The sequence below is a fragment of the Abramis brama genome, assembly GCF_963993115.1.
Source record: "Abramis brama genome assembly, chromosome: 13".
Classification (NCBI taxonomy): Eukaryota; Metazoa; Chordata; class Actinopteri; order Cypriniformes; family Leuciscidae; genus Abramis; species Abramis brama.
This window is the reverse complement of record NC_139975.1, coordinates 30,357,452-30,383,862: the sequence shown is the minus strand read 5'-3', so window position 1 is coordinate 30,383,862 and position 26,411 is coordinate 30,357,452. Positions and strand designations below refer to the sequence as shown.

The 26,411-nt window shown below is 39.1% G+C and overlaps 2 protein-coding genes across 4 annotated transcripts in view; both read right to left on the bottom strand.

Moving 5' to 3' along the window:
- Positions 1-2,859: 2,859 nt before the first annotated feature.
- znf711 (zinc finger protein 711) lies at positions 2,860-14,480 on the bottom strand. Of its 2 annotated transcripts, none has more exons than XM_084133739.1 (9): positions 14,294-14,480; positions 12,964-13,049; positions 12,101-12,198; positions 10,954-11,385; positions 10,253-10,411; positions 9,382-9,519; positions 9,044-9,181; positions 8,433-8,564; positions 2,860-7,119 (listed from the first exon to the last, which is right to left on the bottom strand). In XM_084133739.1, exons 3-9 carry the CDS (start codon positions 12,174-12,176, stop codon positions 5,942-5,944), a joined length of 2,253 nt encoding a protein of 750 aa, XP_083989865.1. In that variant the 5' UTR covers positions 12,177-12,198; positions 12,964-13,049; positions 14,294-14,480; the 3' UTR covers positions 2,860-5,941. The 2 variants fall into 2 exon arrangements, with proteins under 2 accessions (XP_083989865.1, XP_083989864.1); XM_084133738.1 differs by having other exon boundaries at positions 14,290-14,436.
- A 952-nt stretch (positions 14,481-15,432) lies between these two features.
- Positions 15,433-26,411, bottom strand: part of LOC311095058 (SLAIN motif-containing protein-like) — a 36,563-nt gene continuing 25,584 nt past the window's right edge. Inside the window, exons 7-10 of one of the 2 annotated variants that reach the window (XM_084133380.1) lie at positions 25,608-25,898; positions 22,182-22,322; positions 15,766-16,048; positions 15,433-15,694 (exon numbers count right to left, since the gene is read on the bottom strand). In XM_084133380.1, coding sequence (XP_083989506.1) covers positions 15,625-15,694; positions 15,766-16,048; positions 22,182-22,322; positions 25,608-25,898 — 785 coding nt within the window. In that variant the 3' untranslated portion in view covers positions 15,433-15,624. The remainder of the gene's footprint in view (positions 15,695-15,765; positions 16,049-22,181; positions 22,323-25,607; positions 25,899-26,411) is intronic. The other variant, XM_084133381.1, reaches the window with a different exon arrangement.

Sequence of the window (26,411 nt, the reverse complement as noted above, 5' to 3'; positions counted from 1 at the left end):
TGCTGTCTCTGACTAGTGATTGTTGAAATCTGTCTCTGCAGACGCACCACGTGAGTGATTAGATCCTAGAATATCTCAGAGATTTGCGCAACAGCAAACAATCTCACAGCAATAAAAAAAAAGAAAGAATAAATAACGCAGTCAGCAGCGCCGCACAGTCCTCTGTCAGACCAGATGTTGTCAGGCTATATGTCAGTAAAACGAAAAAACGAACTTTCCTGTCGTATCAGCCGTGTGCTCGCAGCGCGCACTCTTAAATATCAAGCGCAAATGCACAGTCGTGTGATTTAGTCAGCTTGATTAACATTATTACAATGTATTCCTATTTAACACAGATGTTCTTCGCTAATTACAGAAACTAAAAGCAAAATATAAGTATAAATATTTATAAAATAAACAAACAAAAGATTGCACTGGTGTTTGATTGAAATGTAGCCTAACATCTATGTAAAATAATCCTTGAAAGATTTCTCATTTAAGGCCATTCCTGTTTGGAATATGTGGTTGTGTATTGTCAACAATAAGCAGAAACGTTCTGCATTTCCATTGTGTAGTGTGGATCATTCATTTCAACATTTATCCTCATTCTCATGTTTAAGAATCTGTTATCTGCTTGACAAATAATTTATGCTACTGCCCACTTACATGCTTTTAAAGCTATTGTTAACCAATTTTTTTTTGGCCTTCAAACACCTTAAAATGCACATATGTAGGGCCGAGAAATCCAAATTTTCTCGGGGGAGCATGCCCCCGAACCCCCCTAACTACCTCACATTTGAATGCGCGTGTCTGTGGGGTAATGTGGGGCTGGTGTGGCTGCCCCCTGCATATAGACCTACAATATATATTATTCTCTTTATCGAATCATGTTATCTTGTAACCCACCCCCAGCCCCTGATGTTTCGGGCTCAGCCCCTGATGTTTTTAAAACCTAGAAACGCCCCTGGTATGAAGGTCTGGAGTAAGTTCAGTCAACCCGGAGTGTGAAGATCAGAGTTAGCGGTGAACACACACAGACATTATCAACCGAACGCCGAATCCAGGAGTCACAGACGCTAAGAAGCATGCCACACTTCTTTCATTTAATCTTATCTCTACAACCTTTTTTATTACTTTTATAACTGTATTGTATAATGATATTGTTTGATGCTAATTATAAAAGTAAAATAAAGATTGATTGAAAACGGGTCTTAGATTGCAAAGGTAGTAGGCTATGGTTGTATAAGATTATTGTTATGTTTAGCCGTTTTTCTTCCACATTTCTTGAAAGGTGAGACGTCTCACAGATGTATTTTTATTATATATATATATATATATATATATATATATATATATATATATATATATATATATATATATATATATATATAAATCTATTAGGGCTGTTGACGTTAATGCATTATCGTGTGATTAACTCAAAATCCTTAACCTGATAAAACATTTAAACAAATAAATTACTGAAGCATGCAAAATTGCACCATTAATGTAATTTACATCAGGCAGTGATGATCTTAGCAGTCGAGAGCATCTAGAATGGCGCAAATCGACAATATGGACTCCTTTTGCTTATTCAGTGACTTTTTGGAGAGTCCAAGTGTTTTTGGAGAGACACCTAAACATACCTTGAAAAAAGCTTGCAGAAAATAAAGTTTTGTGAGAATTGTCCTTCAAACTGATGGTTTACTTTGCTGGATACAGCAAATGATGACAAAATGAACGTATTAAACAAGATAAATGGTGTATGCTTAACTTCATAAGTGTGCGATTAAATTTTCAATATATTGACAGCCCTTATATCTGTATAATATTGTGTGGAATCTGTCACACCCACTGGAGCCTCATCATGTGCTGAACACCTCTGAAGTGAACTAACGGCTACTTGCCCTAAAAGTTACCTCAGGTTTTGGAACCGGAAGTTGAGGTAATCCGCTTACCGTAAGTTACATAACCGGCTTTCTGGAATACCTTCACCATCTCAGTGCATGTGGAAGTATGAAGGTACATTTAACAACATGTACTGTATTATTTACACAATAGGAACACTCACTGTATCAAATGCTTGTTGTAGAGTTAACACACCAGGAGTAGACCGACTCATGGTCAAGCATTCTGGAGAGTTCGGCACATTGTGAACTGAGGGCTGATGCTAAGAACAGTTGAAGAAGTGCATCAGACAAAAAGCACTCAAAGTTGCAACTCAATCAGCTTCCTATCGTGTGCCTCAGTGGTCCTCAACATTTTGGACTTTTTCACATTAATATTCAAAGGCTCCATGACAAGTTAGTTGTTCATAATTTACTGGATAAGGATTCTTAAACATATTTTTTACTCAATATTTCAACCCAACATATTTTAGATTCTGGAATAACTGGAAATATATTTTTGTTTTGATTTTAAGTCGTCTTGAGATCCCCTTGAAGTTCACTGGTGTACATGAATTCGAACAGTGGTCTCTCAGTAAACATCGGGACACACTGTTTACGGTGACATGGCTACATATTTGCTTTGCAAAAACCACTGGAAATTTTAAACAACAGGCAGTGCCAAATTTTCAATTACACTTTAACTAGATTAAGTTCACTACCTGTCTAGCCATGTGTGTTCATGCTGACATATACTTAAATAACAGTTTGTCTTTTCAAATCTTCTATTGCATGTCATGATGACTATCGAGTGCTAATTTGTTTTGTGCTTCAGGATTTCTGTTAAGGAAACATAGTGAGCATCAATTGTGGGACTCTTTTAGAGAGCAAACATTTCAACCACATGAAGGATTCTGTGAGCCCTTAAAATGAGTCCTGACTACTGAACAAGGGAGCTGAATGAGACACACAAGGTTATAGAACAGTGACAGAAGAGTATTTATGATTAACTTTAATGGCATAATACAACACTTATAATAAGCAGATTAAAACGATTTCCATTGAATTATTCAGACTTGTGTTAATTGGGTTACATCTGAAAAGTGCTATTTGCTAAATGTCAAGGAAATACCTGAGTGTGAACATTTCTGAAAGCAAAAGAATCCTTTTTGAAAAGTATTTATTTTGATTCGTCCTCACCAGTAGTCCGCCTGTCGCTGATACCAAAAAGAAAATAATTTAAATGCATGAATTTTATTTTCATGAAGAATGTTACTCTCCAACCACAACTGTAACAAACACAGCAACATCTAGACTGCTCGCACACACTTCACCACTTGGTTTCCGCCAAACCTCTGCCTGTACAGGAGAGTTTCGAACTATGGTTGGAATAATTCAAGAAGCCACAACAGTAACGAACCTCATTCACAACACACGAGCAGAACCAATTTGTGAATCGCTCATAAAACGATTTCGCAAACTGCTGCATCTATTCAGTGCATCAATTTACGCAAGAATGGTTATACAAACTACACACACACACACAGAGTTTTCCTTGTGATTCATGAATGACAGCTTGAGAGTAGAGTTGTCAAAAGTACCGACTTCGGTACCAAGTCGGTACTGAAATCTAAAATAAGTGACGACACCAGTATTTCCCCTTTAGCATTTTGAGCATTGTTGAACGGATTCGTAAACACCTCTGATTGGCCATTGTGTAACTTCACACGCTCAACATATGTCTGTGATTGGCCATTGTGTTCACACGCTCAACATATCTGTCTCTGATTGGCTAAAGCGTCAAAGATGTCTATTTAAAACATGTTTTGGAAGTGCTGATTATTGTAGCCAATCAGAGACAGATGTTGAGCGCGTGAACACAATGGCCAATCAGAGGTGTTTAAGTTCAACAGTGCTCAAAACGCTAAATGCTGGCATCCACACATTTTTTTTTTTTTTCATTTTTTAAAAGTCGGCACTTTTGACAACACTACCTGAGCGTCTGATGACATCATGTAATTGCGCGCACAAATAAGGTCCCAAGGATCAAATGATAACGGATTACTTTGTAAGTTCTTGATCAATTAAACAATGTTCTGTTTTACTGCCTCTAACATAAAACAACCAATTTAATTGTGAATAAAGATGTCTATCAAAAAAGCAAGATTTACAACATGCATTATGCTGCAATTTTAGTGATATTTCTTTCTGTGCAGACGACGAACCTTTAGAAGTGGCGTTTTGTAATTTCAAGAAACATAACTAATTGTTTTAAATCATCCACTTTCACTAATTAAGTCTTAAAACACCTTTTCTTCTTATGACAGAGCTTATAATGGAGGCTTTTACATGACAACATTGGAGTGACTGTTACATTAGGAAGTCTGACAATAAAAAACATGATTAACAAGTACAACCCTTTCTCCACCTCCACCCATGAATGAAATCCACCATGTACGGTTCGCTGTGAAGTCCTACAGTTGCTGGGTGCTGATGTTAACTACAGTCATATTACTAAGTCCATAGCTATGCCAATTATTAGAGCTAGATATCAAGACAAGCCTCTTTTGATCGCTGAGGTCTTTTACTGGCGGGAAGTTGGATGGCTTCAGGTTTAGGATGATGTGTCTATGTTTGCCCACCCACTAAAAAAATAAATAACGCAGAAGTGGACATTTTAAAAGCAAAAGGTGCTCTTAATTTGCATTTGTTAATGTATACATCTATCATAGCACAACTGAAACTTGTTAAAAATATTCACAAATCGATTCATACTGAATTCAGTGCAAAAGAAATACATGTAAGGCATGACGCAGGAGATCCGAAATAATTGGCAGTATGTGCATGTTCGCCATGTTGTTAACGTTTCATTTTACATAAACATTGAATTTTTGTAGTGGTATTCAGAAAGTTAACAGCAACAACAAATCGCTTGATTCGTGAAGGAGCGCTCAATACACTAGGATCGCAGAGAGCAAACGGTAAGGAAACGCTGTAAAGACGCACTGGCTTGAATCGTACAATTTCAGATACCACAAAAGAAATTGCTCAAATTAACATCATGATGGTTACAAAATGGTAAAAGGTACAGTAAAACCTGGACATACCAGTCGGTAAAATACATCTAATGATTTAACGACTTCAGAGAAAAACAGGAAAGTGAGACCGTAGTCAGGGTGGCGCCATATTTAATTTTTTAGTTTTTTTAAAATAAAGGCTGTGAAGGATAAAAGTACAACATACCGATGGAACATCTTTCCCGAAGAATTTCAGCAGACAAAAACTTTTTGAAAGTTGCGAGTTTTAAAAGTGACACCATCTAGGATCTTTATACAGTGAATGCCATTGTAAAGACTTAAAGTCTGGCCTCGCTTTCATCTGCGTAAAACTCAATATGGCGTTTCTCCTGACTACGGCCTGTGATGATTGCTCTGACCAGGAATCACCCATCAAAGAAAACTTTGTCATTATTTACTCCCCTCATGTTATTCCAAACCCATGTCGTTTTCTCTCATGAAACACAACATCATTGTGCTGCTTTTTACACACAAACACACGAAAGCATACAGTGACCAGGCACACAAACTCTACATTTATGACACTTATATGGTGATTCTTCATCTTTTTTGAAGCTCGACGGCCACTTGTCAGTTAATGAGCGACAGCAGCGTGAACGTTCTGTGAAACATCTTTTAAACTCTACAAAAGAACGTCATAAATGTTTGGAACAACATGAGGGTGTGTAAATGACAACATTTTTAATTTTTGGGTGAACTATCCCTTTATTAAAGGATGTGATTTGCTTACAGCAAAGTGGATATAAAAATATAGGCATCTGAGACCCTGAATGACTGTTTTCTTTACTTTTCCATTCCAGGGAAAGCAAAGGCTGCGAGAGATGTGACATGAAAACTTTGACCAAGACCATATTGTTAGCCACTTACTGTTACACGTCTCAGTTTTGATTTGTTTCTTTACATACAAGCGGAACATTAAATAAGAAGGTTGTTAAATGCAGGCCATCTAAATGACATATGCAGCTGAAGAGCGTCGGATCTTGTTTTGGGGATGGAAGAGCATCATAGTAGGGTTTCTTTATGATGTCGCATTATATGTTGGTTCTTTTCCGACGGTCGCCTGAAACCCTTCTTGCAATAGTCACACCTGTGCGGATACTCTTTAGTGTGGATGGATATGACATGCCGTTTGAAACCTGAAGCGTCCGTAGTGTTGTACTCGCAATATTGGCATTGATAGACCTTGCGACCGCTGTGAGTCTTCATGTGCTTTTTGAGTTCGTTCTGATGCCTAAAGCCGCGCTTGCAACGCTTGCATTTAAATGGCAAGTCCTTGGTGTGAACGGACAAAATGTGGCGGCTTAATGTGAAAGGGTCCGATGTCTTAAAATCACAGTGCCGGCACTGGTGTACTTTGTTCCCCTTGTGCGTTTCAGCGTGTTTTTTCAGTTCGGAGGGTCTGTGAAAGCCCTTCTCACACACATCACACTTGTGTGGAAAGTCTTTCGTGTGCACCGAGATGACATGACGCTTCAAGTCACTGGAATTGGTGCTTTTGTGCTCGCAGTGCGGACACTGGTGAGTCTTATGACCCTGGAAGATCTCAGTGTGCCTCTGGAGCTCCTTGTCGTCGGCGAACGCCTGTGGGCAATGGCCACACTTGAAGGGCAGTTCAGTCCCGTGTTTGCTCTTTATATGAGTCTTTAAGTTGGACTGATCGGCACAGCGGAAGTCGCAGTGCTGGCAGTGGTAGGGCTTCTCGCCCGTGTGGGTCCGCATGTGCTTCTTAAGCTCAGAAGGGTGGCGGAAGCCCTTGGCACACTCCACGCACACATGTGCAAAGTTTTTGCTGTGCACAGCCAGCAAATGGCGGTTCAGGAGTCCCTGTTCGGCGGTCTCGTACTCGCAGTACTTGCACTTGTGCAGCTTGGGCTCCTTGTCACGCAGTATGAGTTTGTTGGAGCTGAGCGGGCTGGCCTCGTGATAGCGCCGCGTGTACTCCGTGTACTCGGGGATCTTCTCGTTCTTGATGATGAGCTTGTGGCTTTCCAGATGGTTGTGGAAACTCACCTTCTTGTTGGTGGTGAAGTCACAGTCGGTGCACTGGTACTTCTTCTTGAACATGTGGTCCGGGTGATTCTTCATGTGGCGTTTGAGGAAACCCCGTGATTTGAACTTCTTGCCGCAGATGTGGCAGGGGTAGACGGTCAGGGGCTGCCCATCAGGACCAATGATTACAGCTAAAACAGAGGAGCACATGCTGAAAATAGGCAGGTCAACATTTTACTTCTGTAGCGCACTTTAGTGGCGAGACAAAGGACGGACTACTTCCCTTTTGAAACACTGACACCAACATCCTTTTTTAGAAAGGACTTTTGAGCGCGGTATAGAGGTCAAGTTCACCCTCGAGAACATCTCAATGTCCCAACGGTGATGCTTATTGTTCAATCTATCATTATTTGGTATAATTGCCCAATTACATGAAGGTTAACAGGCACTAATGCTCAGACACCCAGCGTAGCAATATTGCATACATGCTTGCAGTTACTTTTTACTAAATATGGGTCAACTACATATAACAGAACCTCACATTTTGAAATGTATTATAATATGTTTGAAAGGAAAACATTAAAAGTATTTTACTGCAATTTTGTGTTTCTGTGTTAGATGAACACACTTCAGTTTCTAGTCGATAACAATATAGTTCTGAAAATGAGGTTGTTACAACGCCAACATTTTAGATGACATTAATACCAATACCACTGATACAAATTTCAGCATCACAGCAAAAACTAATATTAGCCTAAATAAAAAGTCCTCAAGCTTATTGAAGACAAGTGAACAGTAAGAACGAAGGACAAATAAATACAATAGAACAAAGACACAAATGAAACAAAGAGTGCTTTACTGTTAGATAGACCTACCTGAAAAAACATTACAGAATTGAATGATCAAAATGTAAAGCAAAAAATAAAACACTAGTCATCGCTGTGTGAATTCAGTACACTGATTCTTATTAAAGCTACAAAGGTTCTTCGGTCAAGATCAGCGAGTGATTTTCTGTTTGTCTTTTGTTGTTTTATTATTATTAATGAGACAGAGAGCAGCAGGTTTATTAGGCTGCCGTTACTTTCAGACCGAGTGCACAGACCTATTATACTGACAAACACTCAACTGTTTACGTTACACTTAAGACAAAACCAACTGTGTTTACTAGGATCCTCGCCAAGATGGGCATTTTGACATAATTCTGTGTGTATTTGACCATTTAAGCGCAATAAAAAGAACTCAATTCAGTACTTGTGCGTAAATATTAGGACTTTTATAATCACTGGCTTCATATAAAAAAAAAAAAACATTTAAAATGGCAATAAAGGGAAGAGGGAAGACAACAACCAATACACTCGTTATACAGACAAATGAATATTAAAATATGAGCAAAGGGGGAAAAACAAAGGGTTGAGGGCACACTGATGTGTTTTGAAAATGAAAATGTCTTTAGGGGTTTCATGACCCTTTAAAAACAGTTTGTGGCACTAGCAGAAGATCATACCTGTCTGGCACTGGCGCGTCTCTCCTCTTCTCTTCTTCTTGATCTTTTGCTTGAGAGCTCGGCTTGAGCTGATGCTGTCAGAGATCTGCAGGTAGGGAGTGCCTGCGCCGTTCTTACTTTCTAGACTGCTTCCTGTGGGAAAGCCATGACTGGTAAGGTGTTTGCATTGGACATTTACACCCTATAAATGCACTAAAAGGAAAGGAGAATGTTTTTTATAAATGTTAAGTTTTAAGGTAACAGTTAGCCAAAAATGAAAATTCTGTCATCGGTTTTTGCAGGGTTTTCCAATCAAGGGTTCGCGAGCCCTTAGGTGTGAGTTGAATAAAAGCCAATAAAAATAAATAAATAAATAAATAAATAAGGCTGCACAATTAATTGGAATAAAACTGAAATCGCCATATAGCTTAGTGCACATATCGGGGATTCGGCTGACAAAATTGTTCTGGAGACCCTGAGCTATCGTACGGCTTCAGAAGACTTAAATATGGTCACACAATACTAGGGTAGGACGGTAGTGCTGCTCCGAATTCAGACAGAATTTTCATTTTTGGGTGGACTATTAATTTAAAACAATTTGTATCTCTGCCTGCAACAAAAAAGTGAAGGACCATAAGCAGTTGCCCAGGCCGCAGGAACAAAGCTCTTGTTAACTGGTGTGTCCTCCAGTTGCGCTTCTGCTATCCCAGCAGCCTCTTCCTCCCCAACAATGACCTCCATATACACCTGGTCAGTCATCTCTGAACAGTCTACAGTCAGGACAGAGTATAACATAAGCACAGTTTTTGACATGCTGTAGGCACATGTAAAGGTCCTTGCACACTGAGTCAGAAATTTTCGTATTCGTTTTTTCTTATTCGTCATTCGGTGGATGTGAATTGTCAAAACACAGAATTTCAGACTCTGTGTGCAAGGATCTTAACTCTTCTTAAAAAGAGCCAGAACTCACTGATATCCTCGTCTCCATGGCAGGCGTCCTTCACAGCCATGTAGACCATCTTCTCTCTGGGCAGCCGGCCCGAGACCACTGGCTCCAGCACCGCGTGCCCATTGGGGAAATCACTTTCTGCTACCACCTCTGTGCTGCCTACAACACCATACAAACATATTCATCTTACAGGGCATGAATGGAGAATCAACATGTCCTTGATATTTATTTATAACAGGTTACTCTACACTAGGGCTGCACAATTCATCAAATTTCCAATCGCGATTACGGTTGCCACGATTACATAATCGAAATACATCACTGCAATTCCACTGTGGTACAGCGTTGCCATATGGAAACATTGATATTTTCTCAATTTACAGTAAAACTATCTAAGACAAAGTTGATTTGTGGATAAAAATATGTTTAGAAATGAGGTTAATTGAGCAATTTCTGGAGCACTTGAACAGGTGTCTTCCGTGTGAGGGTGACAGTGGGAAAGAGAGTTTTGGAGGGACATTCAAATGTCATGTGACTTAAAAACAGAACATCATTGGCTACCTTAAAGGGATAGTTCACCCATAAATGAAAATTAGCTCATGATTTACTCACCCTCAAGCCATCTATGTGTATATGACATTCTTCTTTCAGACGAACACACCTTGGATGCATTGAGGGTTAGTAAATCATGAGCTAATTTTCATTTATGGGTGAATTAACCCTTTAAGGCCTGCCCTTTTAATTCCCATAGTGCAATATATTGTATTGTTTTCTGAATAACAAGGAAATGAGTAGAAATGAATTGTTGCCATATGGCAACGCCTCTCAATAACAGTGAGAGTATGAGTAGTAGCAATCAGCTTGTGGTAAATATCTGAAATGTGTTCCTTACCAATTTCCACATCTTCATCTCCATCGGCCTTAAAGATGTAAACTTTGATGACCTCAGAGCTGAACTCGTCCTCTTTCGAGCCGTCGTCATCTTGGCCCACATCTGCACTGATCTTTAAAGAGGCGTCTCCAATGTCTAGCTTTTCCCCAACCTCATCCACTGCAAAGAAGCCAAATATCAAACATTGCTGTGGATCCAATAGGGCTGGGACAATAAAACAATGCATCGCGATTCGTGGATCGATTCCAATGTTTACCAAATGCATCGCCATTCTCTCTCGAATCGATTCTGAGCTTAGTTTTTAACAGCAGATGGTGCTCTAGGCTAGTTTTTAACCGCACACAAATGCTCACGAAGAAGAGCGCTCGTGCGTTCAGCTGAGTGTGAGAATGTACTTGCACCTCAGAACGCTTTTATGATGCGAGATCAATGTAAACAGCCCACTGCAAACACCCTTGTACTTCGCTTCAACCTTTTCAAACTTTATGAATGATTATTTTATAGAAGGTTCAAGTGGTGTGTGTAAGGCATTGGAAGCCAGCAGACTTTTCTAAAGCACGCAGTGCCATCTGAGGTTAAAAACTAAGCTCAGAATCGCGATGCATTCAGAAAATCTTAGAAAAAATCCAGAGTAATTTCTCGATGCATCGATTTATTGTCCCAGCACTGCAATCCAAGCTGGCATGTAAAAGCAAACTCACAGGAAATCATGAGGTAGTCCTCTGAAGTGCTCTTCACATCCTCCTCATCGTCCACTTTAAGAGAGACATCAGACGGCATGGTGTCATGTGACTGTATGACCGTCTCCGAGTCCGACACCATGACCTCTGCAGACACCAGGTCGTGCTCCAGCGGACTCTGATCGTGAGGTGACATGAGGTCCGCCACGAACACCTGATCAGGCTCCGTCTCCAGAGCCTCTTGGATGGCCACCTCGGCCCCCAGGATCGACTCGGACAGGATCACTCCCTCAGTGGTGATGACGTCCTCGTGACAGATGTCAGGCCCTTCCACCACTTCAGCTTCGAGGTCAGTCTCCAGCATGATGCCCTCGTCCGAGATCATCACGGCCTCCGGCACCGACACCACGATGTGATCGCCGTCGATGTGGGCCATGCCACCCATCCCTGCAACTGACCACAACAAACATGTTTACAAATCTGACAAAGTATTTAATGTGGGGGTTCATAAATATTGTTCATTTGTTTTTGTTTTTCATGAAAGGGATAGTTCACCTCCAAAAATGCAGTCTTATGGGTTTGGAAAGGCATGAGAGTGATTCCTGTGAGGTTATTGTTTTATTTGTGTGGACTTCATTGTCATGGGATTACAATGATTATTACAACTTTGCAGTTTTATAAGGTGTTTTTTTTTTTTATCTTAACTATAATAACAATTTATTATAGTTAAGATTTAAAATAAAAAAAACTATTTATAAAGGGGAAATTTAGGCATTACAGCAGTATAAGAAAAAAACAAATACTACACTTTTTGCAACCATGTATTCCGAAGATAAATTATATAGGGATACCAAAAAAACATTATAACAGATATATCATTGAATATAAAAAAAAAAAAAAAGATTAATAAATAAATAAATATCCTAAATATAAGTATATAAGTAAATATACTCTCCTAAAATAAAATAAATAGTTATCGCTCTAGGTGTAAACACCTATTTATTCACATACATCAAAATACAAACCAAAAACCATATAAGGTTGAAAGACTTTAATTACAGTAAGAACTCTATAAAACGATCAGTCAATGTCATAACCTTAAATAAGCCAAACATCAGGCAATTAATTGACAGGCAATTAATTGATTATTTAAATTACGGTTCCTTACCAAAATCTGGCATTATCATTGTGTGGGGCATTTTCAAATCCTTGTGAAGCTCCAGGATCCCTCCACCGTGATCCATTATCTGGGATTTTTCCACAATACTGTAAAAGTGAAAACATTACAACAACAAAAAAAGGACTGCTATATGAGGAAGGTCATGAAAATATAAATTAATCACATGAAATTATGACTGCCCCCAACTAAAGATTTTTCTAGTCGACTACTAGTAGTCATTCATTTAAGCCATTAGTTGACTAATCACATGTTTATAATAATTGAATTACTTATATATATATATATATATATATATATATATATATATATTAGGGGTGTGGGGCGCAATGTAGCCTATTCCGCACTCGAGCGCACACATAAAGCTTGCCGTAAAGCACCGGCAAAAGTAATGATAATGAATGTGTCAAAAAAATAAATAGCAAGGAGACATTTGAGTTATTTATTAATAAACTAGTGTTTTCCGAGTCAGTGTCGGCTGCAAAGATGAAGTTGATGATGCTGACTGGTCATCTCTGAAGTAGCCTATAGTGGACGTGCCTTTTGATACTCAAGTGTTTCAAATGGTAAGCCATACATTTGAGGTCGATGGATGAAATGCGAACATTTGGACAACAAGGACCCGCCGTTAAGGTTCTGTCCCTGTTTCTACAACTAACCAACTAATACAATTCTGGTTGACTAAGCCTCTTCTCGTCAAATATTAGGGGGCAGCCCCACACAAAATGACAGAAAATTCAATCCAACACACTGAATTCATATGAATAGTTGTTAAACAACTCATTTTTCAAAAAGGTTTTCTTTTCAAATCACAAGCAAGCGGCACTGTGAGTGAAAACTACTATTTAACAAACCTTCACATTTGACAGTGGTTCCCTTCACATAAAAGTGTCGCAAATATTAAGAAAAACTGTGAATCTGGCATCTGGGAGGAAAGTGTCTGAAAGAAACAGAAGAGAATGAAATGCATATAACATTTATATAATTATAATACATTTTTAATTTTTTTAATATAACTTATAATGACAAATTCTTGTTTGTGTTTCCAAACATAAAAAGGGGAGAAAACAAAATATCCTAAAACATAGAACAAAGAATTCAAGCACAGTAGCAAAATAAAACGATTTATAAACATATAAACTGTGTTTATCATTCATAAAGTTAACATTGCAGTACAATTTCTTTAACATTATAATAACAACAACCTAAATAACATTTACATATATAAAACGCAGAAAATAATAATTTAACTTGATATCAAGAAAGTGGTTGATTATAATAAATGAATCATAACCGGTTAATATTACATTAGACTTCATTAGTAATTACAATGTGATAAGCATAACAATTATGTGAGGGGGTTTCCAACATGACGTCATATCTCTATTTGTGCGGGGGAAATTGAGTACTATGTTTACGGTCCCTAAAAAGAGTGCCAGAAGTATAACGCCTTATTTTTAAAAGATTGCCATGTCTGAAAAAGTGCGAAATCGTTGTCAGCGCTACGCTCATGACAGTGATTATGATTATTTATTTATTTTTTAAAGTCTATGTTATGATGGCGTAATCTGAGCCCACTATGACAAAGGTGGACTCATTAATATTAATTCCGTCACGTGACTCTGATACACTCGTGAGGTGAGCCTTCGCCATAGTGGGCTTGGTAATTGAGCGTACTAGTCCATGTGACAGTTCAATCGAAACAAAATTTGGATTGTTGCATTGACTCGGTACAGTTAAAAAAACCTTTACAAAATACAACGTTTCGAAATTCACTTTAATATTCCAGGAACATTCGGTTCTTTACATAGTTAACAGTTTGCGCAAAATACAGCCGCGTTACTGCGCCATCTTGCCCTCCGCCATTACACCACATGCTAAACGGCTAATAGCATTAGCTAACGAATATGTCAACATGTATTTGAGTACAACAGAATCCGAAGTATCACAAAAACGTGCAACCCAGACGCATTTTCTGCATTTACTTCATATATGATTGATTAATGCGTCAAAGGCGAGACGCACGACCGTTATTTTCGCTCGTTTTGCGTACGGTCCGGCTAGCAGGAGCGCGCGCTGGGCGCTTCCTCGCGCTTGAACACAACACCAGGCCCACGCAGGCCGACTGGGCCGACGGCCACCGTTTCATACACACGCTGCACAAATCCAGAACGCTTTACCTACTCCGCGACTGCCTTCAGAGCGTTGATGAGTTTCCGATCCCCTCGAAATTGTCGTAATTTATTATAGTTAATTTTCCAACGGTAGCACTACTGCGGCCTGTACATTTGAGGATCCTCGAACGCTCTTTCCCAGGCCTGAGGCCTGAGCCAATCACGCTCCTCGATTCGTCGCCTCCGCCAATCAGATTGCTCGTTTCTAAGCCTCGGCCAATCAGAATGTTCGTTGACAACAGCAACGGGTGGGGCAGAGCGAACGCGCGGCACACTTTACGTCACCTCATACGACAACATTGCGCTATCTACTTAAATAAGTTACGGTGCAAGTGGCGTTATTGTGTAATCAATTAAAGATCTGCTCTCACACACTTGTGCTATCCTCCTCTCCCCTCTGTACGTTTGCACGCTCAAACAACACAACGCATACACTGTAAATGTATTTTGGTTGGTTTTGATTACATTAAAACATGGAGTTTGTAATGTGTTAGTGTTATAGAATGAATAAAATTGCTCTTCATTTAGTTTTATTGCTGAAATTGATTTATTGATTTTCGGAGGCACTCCATTATCATTGCATACCCAGATATCTCCAATTTAACTGGCTTAGTGCATATTAAAACCTAGACTACACAGACATCAAAATTCAGATTCAAACCTCCAGATGGAGGGAAAGTGTAGTAAGCACTCTGAATTAAGAAACAGTGTTGCAGTAGTAATTAATGTACCTTGGCACATTGATGTGATCTCAATAAAAATTAAAAAAAAATTGTACATTTTCTTCTCCTTCAAAATACATTTTTGAGAACTTTTCTTCAATATTGCTCTGTTATTATGTCGTGTTGACACAAAACAGACACATTTCTTGCTTTACAGAAAACAACTATTCCTTCATAACATTAAAAATTCTCACACTTTTTTTTTTTTCCCACAGAGAAATCATATATCCTTCATTTCTAAAAAATAGATTAAACATGCAAAATCAACAGCAGGTTATTCCACAGCATCTATGAATTAAATTCCACACGTTGTTTCACAAAAACTACATGTATTACAAGACACAAACCCTTTTCATTATTCAAGTTCTCTCAGTTTTTCAAACCTACCAATTCTCATGAAATTAAAAGCACATTGATGTTTAAAAAAAAAAAAAAAAAAAGAGCAAATATTACAATTAATGTAGCAGTCTCTGTCAGATCCACCGTTCCTCCACAGTTGCTCTTATCATTGAGACTCTGGATTCGTTCACACTCTTGTTTTGGGCCTCGGTGTTGGTTTTTAGGCAGTGGTGCCGCGTTGGATTTCACTGTGAGGGCGACAGGTGGAGTTCTCAGGCCTTCAGTAACAACCGTCTTTCCAGGATTCATCAGTGAAGGGAGCACAGGGTTTGGTCATTCCCAGGGATCTGCTATAGAGGGAAATAAGCTAAATAACCTCAACTCCAAATAACAACAGTGTATTTGGCTGATTGTGAGTTACCTTCTGGGTGTCTGTGGAAGTCTGCTTCTGGGAGAAGGTGATGTTGGGGTCATGCCTCTTCCAGGTGTCTGTCTGGTTACAGCAGCGCTCCTGGAGCCCGAGTACGCCGCACCATTGCTGGGACCCGGGGACTGAACCCTCCTCACCCCTCCCTGGGCCCCTGGAGGCCCTTTGGCATGCTGTCGCACCCCGGTCATAGAGCCCACGGGCCCGAGAGCTTTCATGGGAGCCCGCAGGTAGAGCGGGGACTGGCCATCGCCCCTCATCCGTGCAGATGATACACCTGCAAGAGCACCCAAGCACACACACACTCGTGTAATTTCCTCATCCATGTTATCAATGCTGCATTTTAACCAGCAGAAAGTACATTTAACAGAACATGTAAGAAAGACTTTCACACTGACAAAAAAGAAAATCCTAGACACTTGCAGGAAACACCAAGTATGAGGACTATGGAAAAAAATTAATGGCAAATGTTTTTGATACAAAAAAGCTTGTTGAATTGCACTAATTGAAAAAATATGCATAGCATTAACCATGCTTGCATTTTAATTAGGGCTGGTCAACAATTACTTGCATCCAAAATAAAAGTTTGTGTTTATATATATATAATATATGTATATGTATATGTATATATATGAAGAGTTTGGTTCCAAAACGCGATAAATCCATTTTGATTAATTTGAGTAAAAATGTGTTTTCTTTACCAAGAATGTGGCAAGATGAAAACCACTATTTTCTGTTTCAAACTTTCACAAAGCATCGTTAGGTTATAATAACAAAACAAATTCAAATACAGATTTTGATTTTCAAAGATTTATTATAAAAACTGATCATTTTTTCCCCAAAATGCAATAAATTCATAACACTTTTTTTCCCCAAATGCAATTAATCCATTGAATCAATATAAAAGTTATTTTTCATATTGAAACTGTTGAAAATACACAACAAAATAAGTTGATCCACATATGACAGCCTCTGAACTCGGTCAATATCTTATTACAGGCACTGGACTAAAAATACATTCAATCAGCTATCGCTAGGAAATACCTCCTGAACTTTTTTGACGGCGATCATCTGTAAAATGGCTTAGTCCTGCTTGGTTTTCGTTGACTTTGAGTAAAACAACTGAAAGTTTTTCAAAAGATCCCCTGGGTTCAACGTGTCAGCGTGACAGAAGTTTGATGCTGTCGTGTGAGAACAAGCAACAGCCGGCATTTTTCCTCCTCTCGCGTGCCTCGTCTTCTTAATCTCCTCATGTAAATGATTAGATTTCGATGGCTTACGTTTCTTCCCTACCGCAGAAACCACCACAGGTTCATCAATGCCGTCAAAATTATAAAAGATTTTGTTTGATTGTTGATCAAAAAGTACAAAGTAGATAGGAAAAACTAGGATGCCGGGTGTATTTAAAGCCGTACTGTACTGTACTGTACTGTTTACAGTGCGTGGAATGGTGCGCTGTGATTGGTTGAGCGGATTTATCTCATTCTGCAGAGAAAGGAGACTGGCGTTTGTTGCGGTTTGGAAAGAAAGGGAGAAAACATGACAGAATAACACGGCGGATATCACATTTTACGTAAAATTTAAAATTGACTTTTCAGTACCGACCCTATACAATACTGATTTTTGCAGGAACTCAATTTTTTTTAAAATGGCGTTTATCGCGTTTTGGAACCAAACTCTTCATATATATATATATATATATATAAAATTATACACAGTACACACACACATATTATGTAAACACAAACTTTTTGTTTGGATGTGATTAATCGTTGACCAGCCCTAATTTTAATGCATTGTATTTTTAGGGCTTGCATTTTTACAGGCTAAAATTCAACATGGTCGTATTCAATTCAAAACATTCCACACTCATTTTCATTGTTAAAAATTAAATTATCCATATTCACTTTTCAGATTTCACTTCCAAAATATTAGGTCAGTTTAAAAAAACAACATATTTATATTCGACAGGCAATTTCCGGTCCATTTTATTTCACTTTACAAATTTGCTTCCACAAATTCAGTGGTTCAAATTCGACAGAAAATGCAATGTTCAATGATCCTAATGTGAGTGACAACAGCTTCTAAAATGCCTGTACACACAAAATCTTCATAAATCGCTGTTCATCTTAAATCCATGCGCAATGTGAAGGAGTGCATTAACTCCCACACATACAGTCGCTCACAAATGTGCCGTCATGGTTTAGATGAAGTACGGCGCTCATCATCAACGTGCAAGAAAATCACAGCACTCTCCTGGAAAACATATGTGTGCCAGAAAAACATATGGCAGACATGGCCAGGTTTCTGGCCAACACATGTGTGTGATATTCCAGGAATTCAGAAACAATGAATTCATTTCAGTGATGCAATTATCACAGAACAGTTATTATCCGTCTCGTTAGCACATATTATAATATTAAGGCACTGGACATGATGCATTGGACAATAATTAGATATGATTCTCTATTCATCACATTTTAATAAACAATGTTGAATTACTTTAATCTCTGGTTTAATTACTTCATATGCATGCAATTCAGTGGACCTACGCCTTTTAAATCCTGATTTGCTCATCACTTTTGATGAAAACCTAGGAATTTAGGATCCATTTGTATGCGTGTTTCATGAATCAGAGGGAAACGAGTTCGCATTTTAGCACTTCCCGTTCCATCGTCCTGAAGTCATGCCTGAAATAAGGTCTGTGGTGAACACAAGCTCAGAGGGAAACGTTGAGCAGAAGATGTCTTGGTAGGGCCGAAATACTCAAGGAAAGCTGGATGCCATCTGATGAAGCAAGACATCTGTCCAAGACAACAGTCTCAAAGGGAGTGACTGAAGGCAAAAACCTTGGGCGACCTCCAGGAAAGACTGGCGTGTGTAAAAGATCTTGTTTACCACACACACAAGAGTGCACCAAATCAAGCTAGGACACATGGTAACAGGAATAGCCCCAGGATATCCAGAGAGAGGGATGAAACACTCAACACAAGATGGACTCTTTAGGCCGGGTGTGTAGAGAAGAGCCCAGGCCAGGGCTCCAGACTAACAGTTGAGAGATAGACCTGATTTGGTAGAGCTGACGGGGATTTTGGAAGTTGATTTAATTATGAAATTACTCTCGTTTCACATTAATAAGTGCAGTTACTAATAATATTACATGTTTGGTTATTGGAAATTTGACAGTGAAACACTGAGCTTGAATTGAGCTGCAAATAAAATAAACTTTTATTAACAACAGTAACATGCAAAAACCTATTTTTAATAGGGAAAATTTAAATACTGTAATAAATATACTATAAAAGAAGAAAGGTACATTTAAGAGTAGAATATAGTATTTAATACACAGACAACTTCAGTGATTATAAAAGCAGCGCTCTTTACTTGCTTTCTGTGTAATTCAGTTACAATTTTAAGAAAATATTTTGTTTTTCATGAGACTTTGTGACTTCCTACTTTTTTCCATATATTAGGGAGTGGAAATGGCTAGTAAGTCAACAAGTAATCTTCTTCCGCCATCTACTGGTTATAGTGGTAATTTATAGTGGTATTTAAAAAATAAATAAATAAATAAAGGTGTTTGTATGCCACATAGTGCTAGTTTTCTTTAAAGGAGTTAGTTCTCCTTTCTCTTCAAACGTTGTTTATAAATCATCACATTAAAAATAACATTAAAATTGGATAATTTTTAGAGCTTTGAATTGCTGGAAAAAGTGTGAAGCACTTGAAAGCCCTTGAAAAGTGCTTGAAATTCACTCTCAAAAGGTTGTACGAACCCTGAACTGAATAATGTAAAAAACATTTGACTACTTCAGCCACAATCCCATGATTAGTTCAGTTAGCGTTGCAACATTAAATCCATGGTGAATGTTGGTGATTTGTGGACTGAAAAGCTATAACTTGTTTGTTCATGGCACAACGTTTCTCTTGGTTCCACGTCAGCTCTGTTTGATCCGACACGGTTTATAACAGAGAATTCTGGGCTGAATTTGAACACTTCTCACTGAATCTCGCAGCGCTGTGTAGTAATGGTGTCACATGCTCAAGCTCACGCTGCGCTGTATTATTGCTCCGAGCTGATAAACGGTCCACGCACCTCAAACAATTAGTGCGGTTTCGTGCCACTTTCGATTGGTTTGTCGTTTGATGTTTCTCATATGCAACAGAAATGGCAGCTCTTATCAGTTGGGCAACGTGGTGGTGTCTCCAGTGTGACCTCTTAACAAAATTGTCGCACTAGCAGGAAAAAAGGTCACAAAATGCGACCATTTGGTCACAGTCTGGAGCCCTGCAGGGTCTAAATCGTGTGTAAAATGACATCGCAATGGCAGTTTTTTGGCCTTGTTGTCTGGGTCTAAACTAGTGCTGCACGATTAATCGTATCGCAATCGCAATCGCGATGTCAAGCCTACGCGATTATTTGACGCAAAATGCTGCGATTTTATATTAAAAAAACAAATTAGCGCTGTTAACGCAAATAACGCCGCATGTGTTAATTTTTGGCATCCTTTGGCTAGTGTTACATGATCCCGCTCTTATTTATGCAAATGCTTTTAAACCATTCATGCGCGATAAGACAAAAAAGAACGCGCTGCCTGTGAATGTCCTCCTGACACACACACATACACACGACCCACAGATAGACGCGCGCCAGTATCAAGTTCTCTTTCGCAGTAGAACGAACAACACACGTATGCCAAAATGAACGCGCTGTCACTGAATGTCCTCCTGACACACACACACGACCCACAGATAGACACGGGCCAGTATCAAGTTCTCTTTCGCTGTAGAACGAACAACACATGTATGCCAAAATGAACGCGCTGACTGTGACACACAGAAAGACTCGCGCTAATATCGTGCGTGCGCACAGAACAGCATGCCAGAATACAGTTCTCTTTCGAGCTTGAACGAACAATAACACACAATTATGCCAAAATGTCTTTTTGTCGAGTATCTTCATAACATAAGAGTAGTCTTATTATGAACGTGAAGAGTTGTGACTCGTGAGAGAATGAGGCGTGTGAGATCCGCGTCTCTGACAGCAGCGGCTGCTCTTAAAGGGACAGTACACAGCAGCCACTAATTACATCTGTCGCTAAAGTTAATCAAAGAACAAAGGGAACAGAGAAAAACACTCACTGCTCTTGACTAAAGAACTTTTTTCTTTAGGCAGATTATCACTAATCTGTGTGTGCATTTATTTTCCTCGAGAACCAAGCAAGTTGACTCATAAACCATTTGTTTATTATATCGCAATCGCAATATTGACCTCTATTATCGCAATATGACTTTTTCCCCAAATCGTGCAGCCCCAGTCTAAACCAAACTCCCAAAGGACGTGAGTTGGAAACTACTCATGTCCATTCATGTCACATTACTCTTAGTAATTGGATGATGAAATTAAACTGCACCTAGCTGGGTAGTGGCAAAACTGTACTAGAGTGCTGCAGGGATGACGTATTTTATAGGCCAAAACACAGAAACGAGTTCGCATTTTAGCAATTCCCGTTCCATCGTCCTGAAGTCATGCCTGAAATAAGGTCTGTGGTGAACACAAACTCAATATATTTTCACGTTTTATTCTAAAGCATAAAATACATCAGTAAAACCCCCTCGTGATTTTATTAAACCGCTAAATGGGACCAGAGAGCTTGTCGGGGACATTAAACTTCATCAGCCTAACAGCTAAACTCATCCACTCGCTAGTTCGCTGTAATCACGCTCTAGCAAACTATTCTGACTAACTTTTAGGAAAAATGTTTGTTTTGTTTTGTTTTTTTACATAAAGACTTAAAGCATTGTTGGAAGCTTAGTGATGGTGATGTTTAAGTCATGTGACTGTGTTGTAGGTAATCTATAGCCCACGTTCAGCTTTTGACTTCTGCAGATTGAATTTAAGATTCATAAAAGTGGTGTTCAGTTGAGAAGATTAACATATTGACTCGTATCATAAACCTTTGTTGGTCACAGGACTTTTTCATGACAAATAGTTTTTTGTCAAGGGATCAAGGCTGATACTAACTTCCAGGTGGGCCAACAACAAAACATCATCCCTGGACATCAAAGGATGTGCTATTAGTGGCACTCAAACTGCCACTACAGGTGCAACAGGTTTTAACAGCAGAAATAATGGATGATGGGTGAGGGGGGGGGGGGGGGGGGGGGGGGGGGGGGGAACTGGACCGATAGTGCATTGTTAGTTCAACAATGGTTCAGATTCAAGGAGTGGTCGTACAGAAACCAGACACACACCTGTACAGCTCAACATCCATTCACCTCACCACTGTGATTGGGATTATGGGGTTGTTATGAAAGAGTGGGTTAGAGGCACATCATTATCACACAGCGGCCGGTACCTGAGGAACAGGGTGAAGGGTGAAGGAGAAGCAGAGGAGCGGGGTACCAACCTGTCGGGGAGTGGGGCAGACGGGGCGTGCGGTTGCCTGAGCTCTGTAAGTTAGCCTCCATGCTGCGGCTGTTTCTGACTGCCTCCAGAGAGTGCAGGCTGGTGCGCGGGGTCAGGTTAGGCATGCTGTGCCTGAGCTCCTCTGAAAACCACACACACAGCCTCTGCTTAACACACTACCTGCCCATTGAGAACATCTTGCTGTTTGAGATGCAGAAGGAATACATGCAGGTGCAATGCTGATCAGCCAGTCAATAATATTAAAGGGGTTGAACCATGCTGTGTTTTCCCTGATGTCCACTTATATTAGTTTATCATGACCACTTTTATGATAAACCCTCTGGATAAAAACTTTTGATCCTAAGGGTCAGAGCCTTTAAGACCTCACAACACCTCTATCACTTTAGGGGCTTTCGCACCGGATAGTGCTAGGAACTTAGTTACGTCCCCTAGGAACGTTTTCCTGGTTGCATTCGCACCGCCAGTAGGAACTCTGAAGTGACATAAGCCGCGCTTGTTGTTGTGACGGCGCTGAGAACGCCAGAGCTAGTTCACTAGTTTACGATCTGTTTAACAGCCCTGTCTAATACGTTATTAGATAGAACTGTTATACATAGAAAGTAGACAGTATATGAAAAGTTATTAGCGTATGCCGTGTGGTTGATGTCCAATGTTGCTGAGCAGAAATACATAATCATGTTTGTCTTGGTCCCCTCAGTCACGTTGGATTTTCTCCTCAGCGTAGAGGTTAAGAGGTCCATCTATCACTGTTAGTTTGTAGAGTAAATGTATAGGCTATAATCTGTGTGTACACACACCTTTTTTTTTTAAATGGTGTTGTTTCGCGTGCGTTCGGCCAATCAGCGAACACTAATGGTCACAGTAGTTCCTATAGTGCTGGTTTAGACCGACTCTGAAGTAGGAGATAAATTAGTCCCTCCAAAAGGAGTTCCTAGAACTAAAATCATTCCTAGTTCCTGCGGTGCGAACGCGCCAAAATCCGTGTACTTCCGCCAATAGCTCTAGGAACTATGAAAAGGCTCCCCCGGTGTGAAAGCCCCCATTGAAATTACTAACAGTGTTTTGTTGTGAGCTGCAGCTTTGCTGACAGATCCAGTACTGTTTATATTCCCCATCCTTCAATAACAGTCTCTTTGCAAAGTTAGACATTACACAGTTACAGACTCGTGAACCCTGAAATGAGCCGCTCAAGGTGTCAAGATCAGACTGAAATGATCAGGGACTTTCAGCTGCGCATTTTACTTTCATTATTAGTTCTTCTAGTATTTAGGAATAACAGTATCTATTCAGTTCTCACTTCGCCACCTCATCGCAAAGTTACGGGTTACCCAATAGACAAGATTGCTGTGTAAATAGGTGGTCATGCATAGTTTCAGGTTCCTGATGATAGAATTTCAAGGACTCCGAATTAGTTGTTTTTTCAGCGGACATTCAATACATATTTTTAAGGTTACATTTACACGACAACGATGCACTAAAAACTGAAAAGTTTTTCCTTTGTGCTTTTCGTGAACAGATGACAATGTTGTCCAAACGATCCCCGTTTACATGGATCCACGAAAACAAAAATGCTGTATTATTCAGTAATACATAAATGCATTACGTCACCGTTTTCACAAATTTGTGGTCTTGTTTACACGGAGATGATGACTGTATTGTTTTTAAAAACTTGCAATTTGACGGCAGTACATTTATATATAATCTTTAAGTGTGTTTGTAATTAGCATTATGCCAGATTTTAACGCTATTAAGAGACCAAGAGTATCATTGTTAGAGTTCTGTTAATCAAATCAGTGCATAGATACACACGTTTACTCAAGTTAAATATGTGCTGGTGTAGTTTATCTTACTGTTGCCTTCGGCTTACAAAGTTGGTGTTTATAAGACGCTTAATATTCAGTAATATTATTGATTTGACTGCACTTACACTATCGGATGAGAACAGAACTTGAACTGAATAGATCTGAATAATGTCTTCTTTAGAGCTGCTTTACTGCAGAATTTTTGCATCATTGATTGTTATTTTCCTGTGAAGCTGTTCTGTATAAAGTGCTATAAATAAAAGGTTACTTGACATGACTATTGTAAACCCTTGACACAACATAACATTCGGAAAATTATCATTTTTGCAAATATTTGAACTTTTTGGTGCAAAAACATTGCTAACTTCATAAGCTAACATCCAGAAACAAAGATTTGAAAATTCCTCATGACACCTTTCATGACAATGTATCCTTCTACAACAGCATCAATGGTCCTTAATATCTAAGGGGCAGTGCATCCGTAACACAGTTAAATCAACCAGCTCTGTTCTACAAGCAAATTTACACCAGGCTCATGTGCACTTCCAGTTAAAAGTTTTGGATTGGTAAGATTTTTAATGGGTTTTTTTTAAAAAGAAGTCTCTTCTGCTCACCAAGGCTCCATTTATTTGATTTAAAAAAACAACAAAAAAAACCAACTAAAAAAACAGTAATATTGTGAAATATTATTCCAATTTAAAACAGCTGTTTTCTTTGTGGATATTTAGTAAAGTGTAATTTATTCCTGTGATCAAAGCTGAATTTTCAGCATCATTACTCCAGTCTTCAGTGTCACATGATCCTTCAGAAATCATTCTAATATGATGATTTGATGCTCAAGAAACATTTATGATTGTAATTAATGTTGAAAACAGATATTTACAGTATTCTTTGATGAATAGAAAGTTCAAAAGAACAGTATTTATCTGAAATGGAAAGCTTTTGTAACATTAAACACTACCGTTCAAAAGTTTGGGGTCAGTAAGATTTTATATTTTATTTTTCTGGGAAAAGAAATAAAATAAATCAATACTTTTATTCATCCAGGATTAATTAAATTGATCAAAAGTAAAAATAAAAAATAAATAAACATTTATAATGATACAAAATATTCTACTTCAGATAAATGCTGTTCTTTTGAACTTTCTATTCATCAAAGAATCCTGAAAAAAAAAAAATTGTACACAACTGTTTTCAACATTGATAATAATAATAATAATAATAATAATAATAATAATAATAATAATAATAATAATAATAATAATAATAATGAATGTGTTTTGAGCATCAAATCATCATATTAGAATGATTTCTGAAGGATCATGTGACACTGAAGGAGTAATGGAGTAATGATGCTGAAAATTCAGTTTGATCACAGGAATAAATTACATTTTAAAATATATTAAAATAGAAAAGAGTCATTTGAAATTGTCATAATATTTAACAATATTACTGTTTTTTTATTATTAATAAATAAATGCAGCCTTGGTCAGCAGAAGAGACTTCTTTTAAAAACATTAAAAATCTTACCGATCCAAAACTTGTGACTGGTAGTGTATCCCTCAAAATGCTGATTTGAATCTGCTGAACACTAAACGTCCTACCCTCGCTCTTGGACCCCGGGCCCTGCAGGGAGCGGCGGGACATGCGCGGGCGCGGGGCGGCGAGCCGGCTGTACTCCGCCAGTGTGTTGGGAGAGAGGCAGCGAGGAGAGCTGTGCGGCGAGGGCGAGTAGCGCTGGAGACGCTGAGGCAGAGAGCAGCACTCGTCCTCCTCATCCTCCAGACTGTAGGAGTCAAACTCCTGATCGCTGTAGGTGCCTCGACGCAGAGACTGCAGGGAGGCCGACGAGCTGCGGCGCGAGGCCGAGGTAGAGGCGTAGTCCTGCCGGAGACCTGAAACACACAGAGACAAGCCGCTGGCTGTAACGGTGAAGAAAAAAAGCTTCATTTGGGTTAGGGTGCTGATGGAATGACATTAGTAGTAGTATTATTACAACAAAAACAATCAACACTTTGAAGTTGAACGATTTTGAAGTGTATTTGACTATTCGGCACAAGTGCTCTTCACAGGACACATGCACACATGGAAAGCAGCTGTCTGTGTGTCTGTAGCAACACGGCTATTGATCTTTTTGATTGTAGTGCTGATATCCCTAGTGCCAAGTTTGATCAACACATGATGAACACTAAAAGGTATTACGGAAAAAAGGCATTTTCTATGGAAGTCTATGGGATTTTAAGCGTAATCAGTTAAAAAAGACAAAGGCTGAATCCGAAATCACCTCCTAAACCCTCATTCACTATTCCCTACGCTAGTCCACTAATACTGGTCACTTGAAGGAGTGAATGAAAACGAGTGAGCGAATTCAGACAGCCGTTGAGCGCACATCAGTTGTACACTCGTTA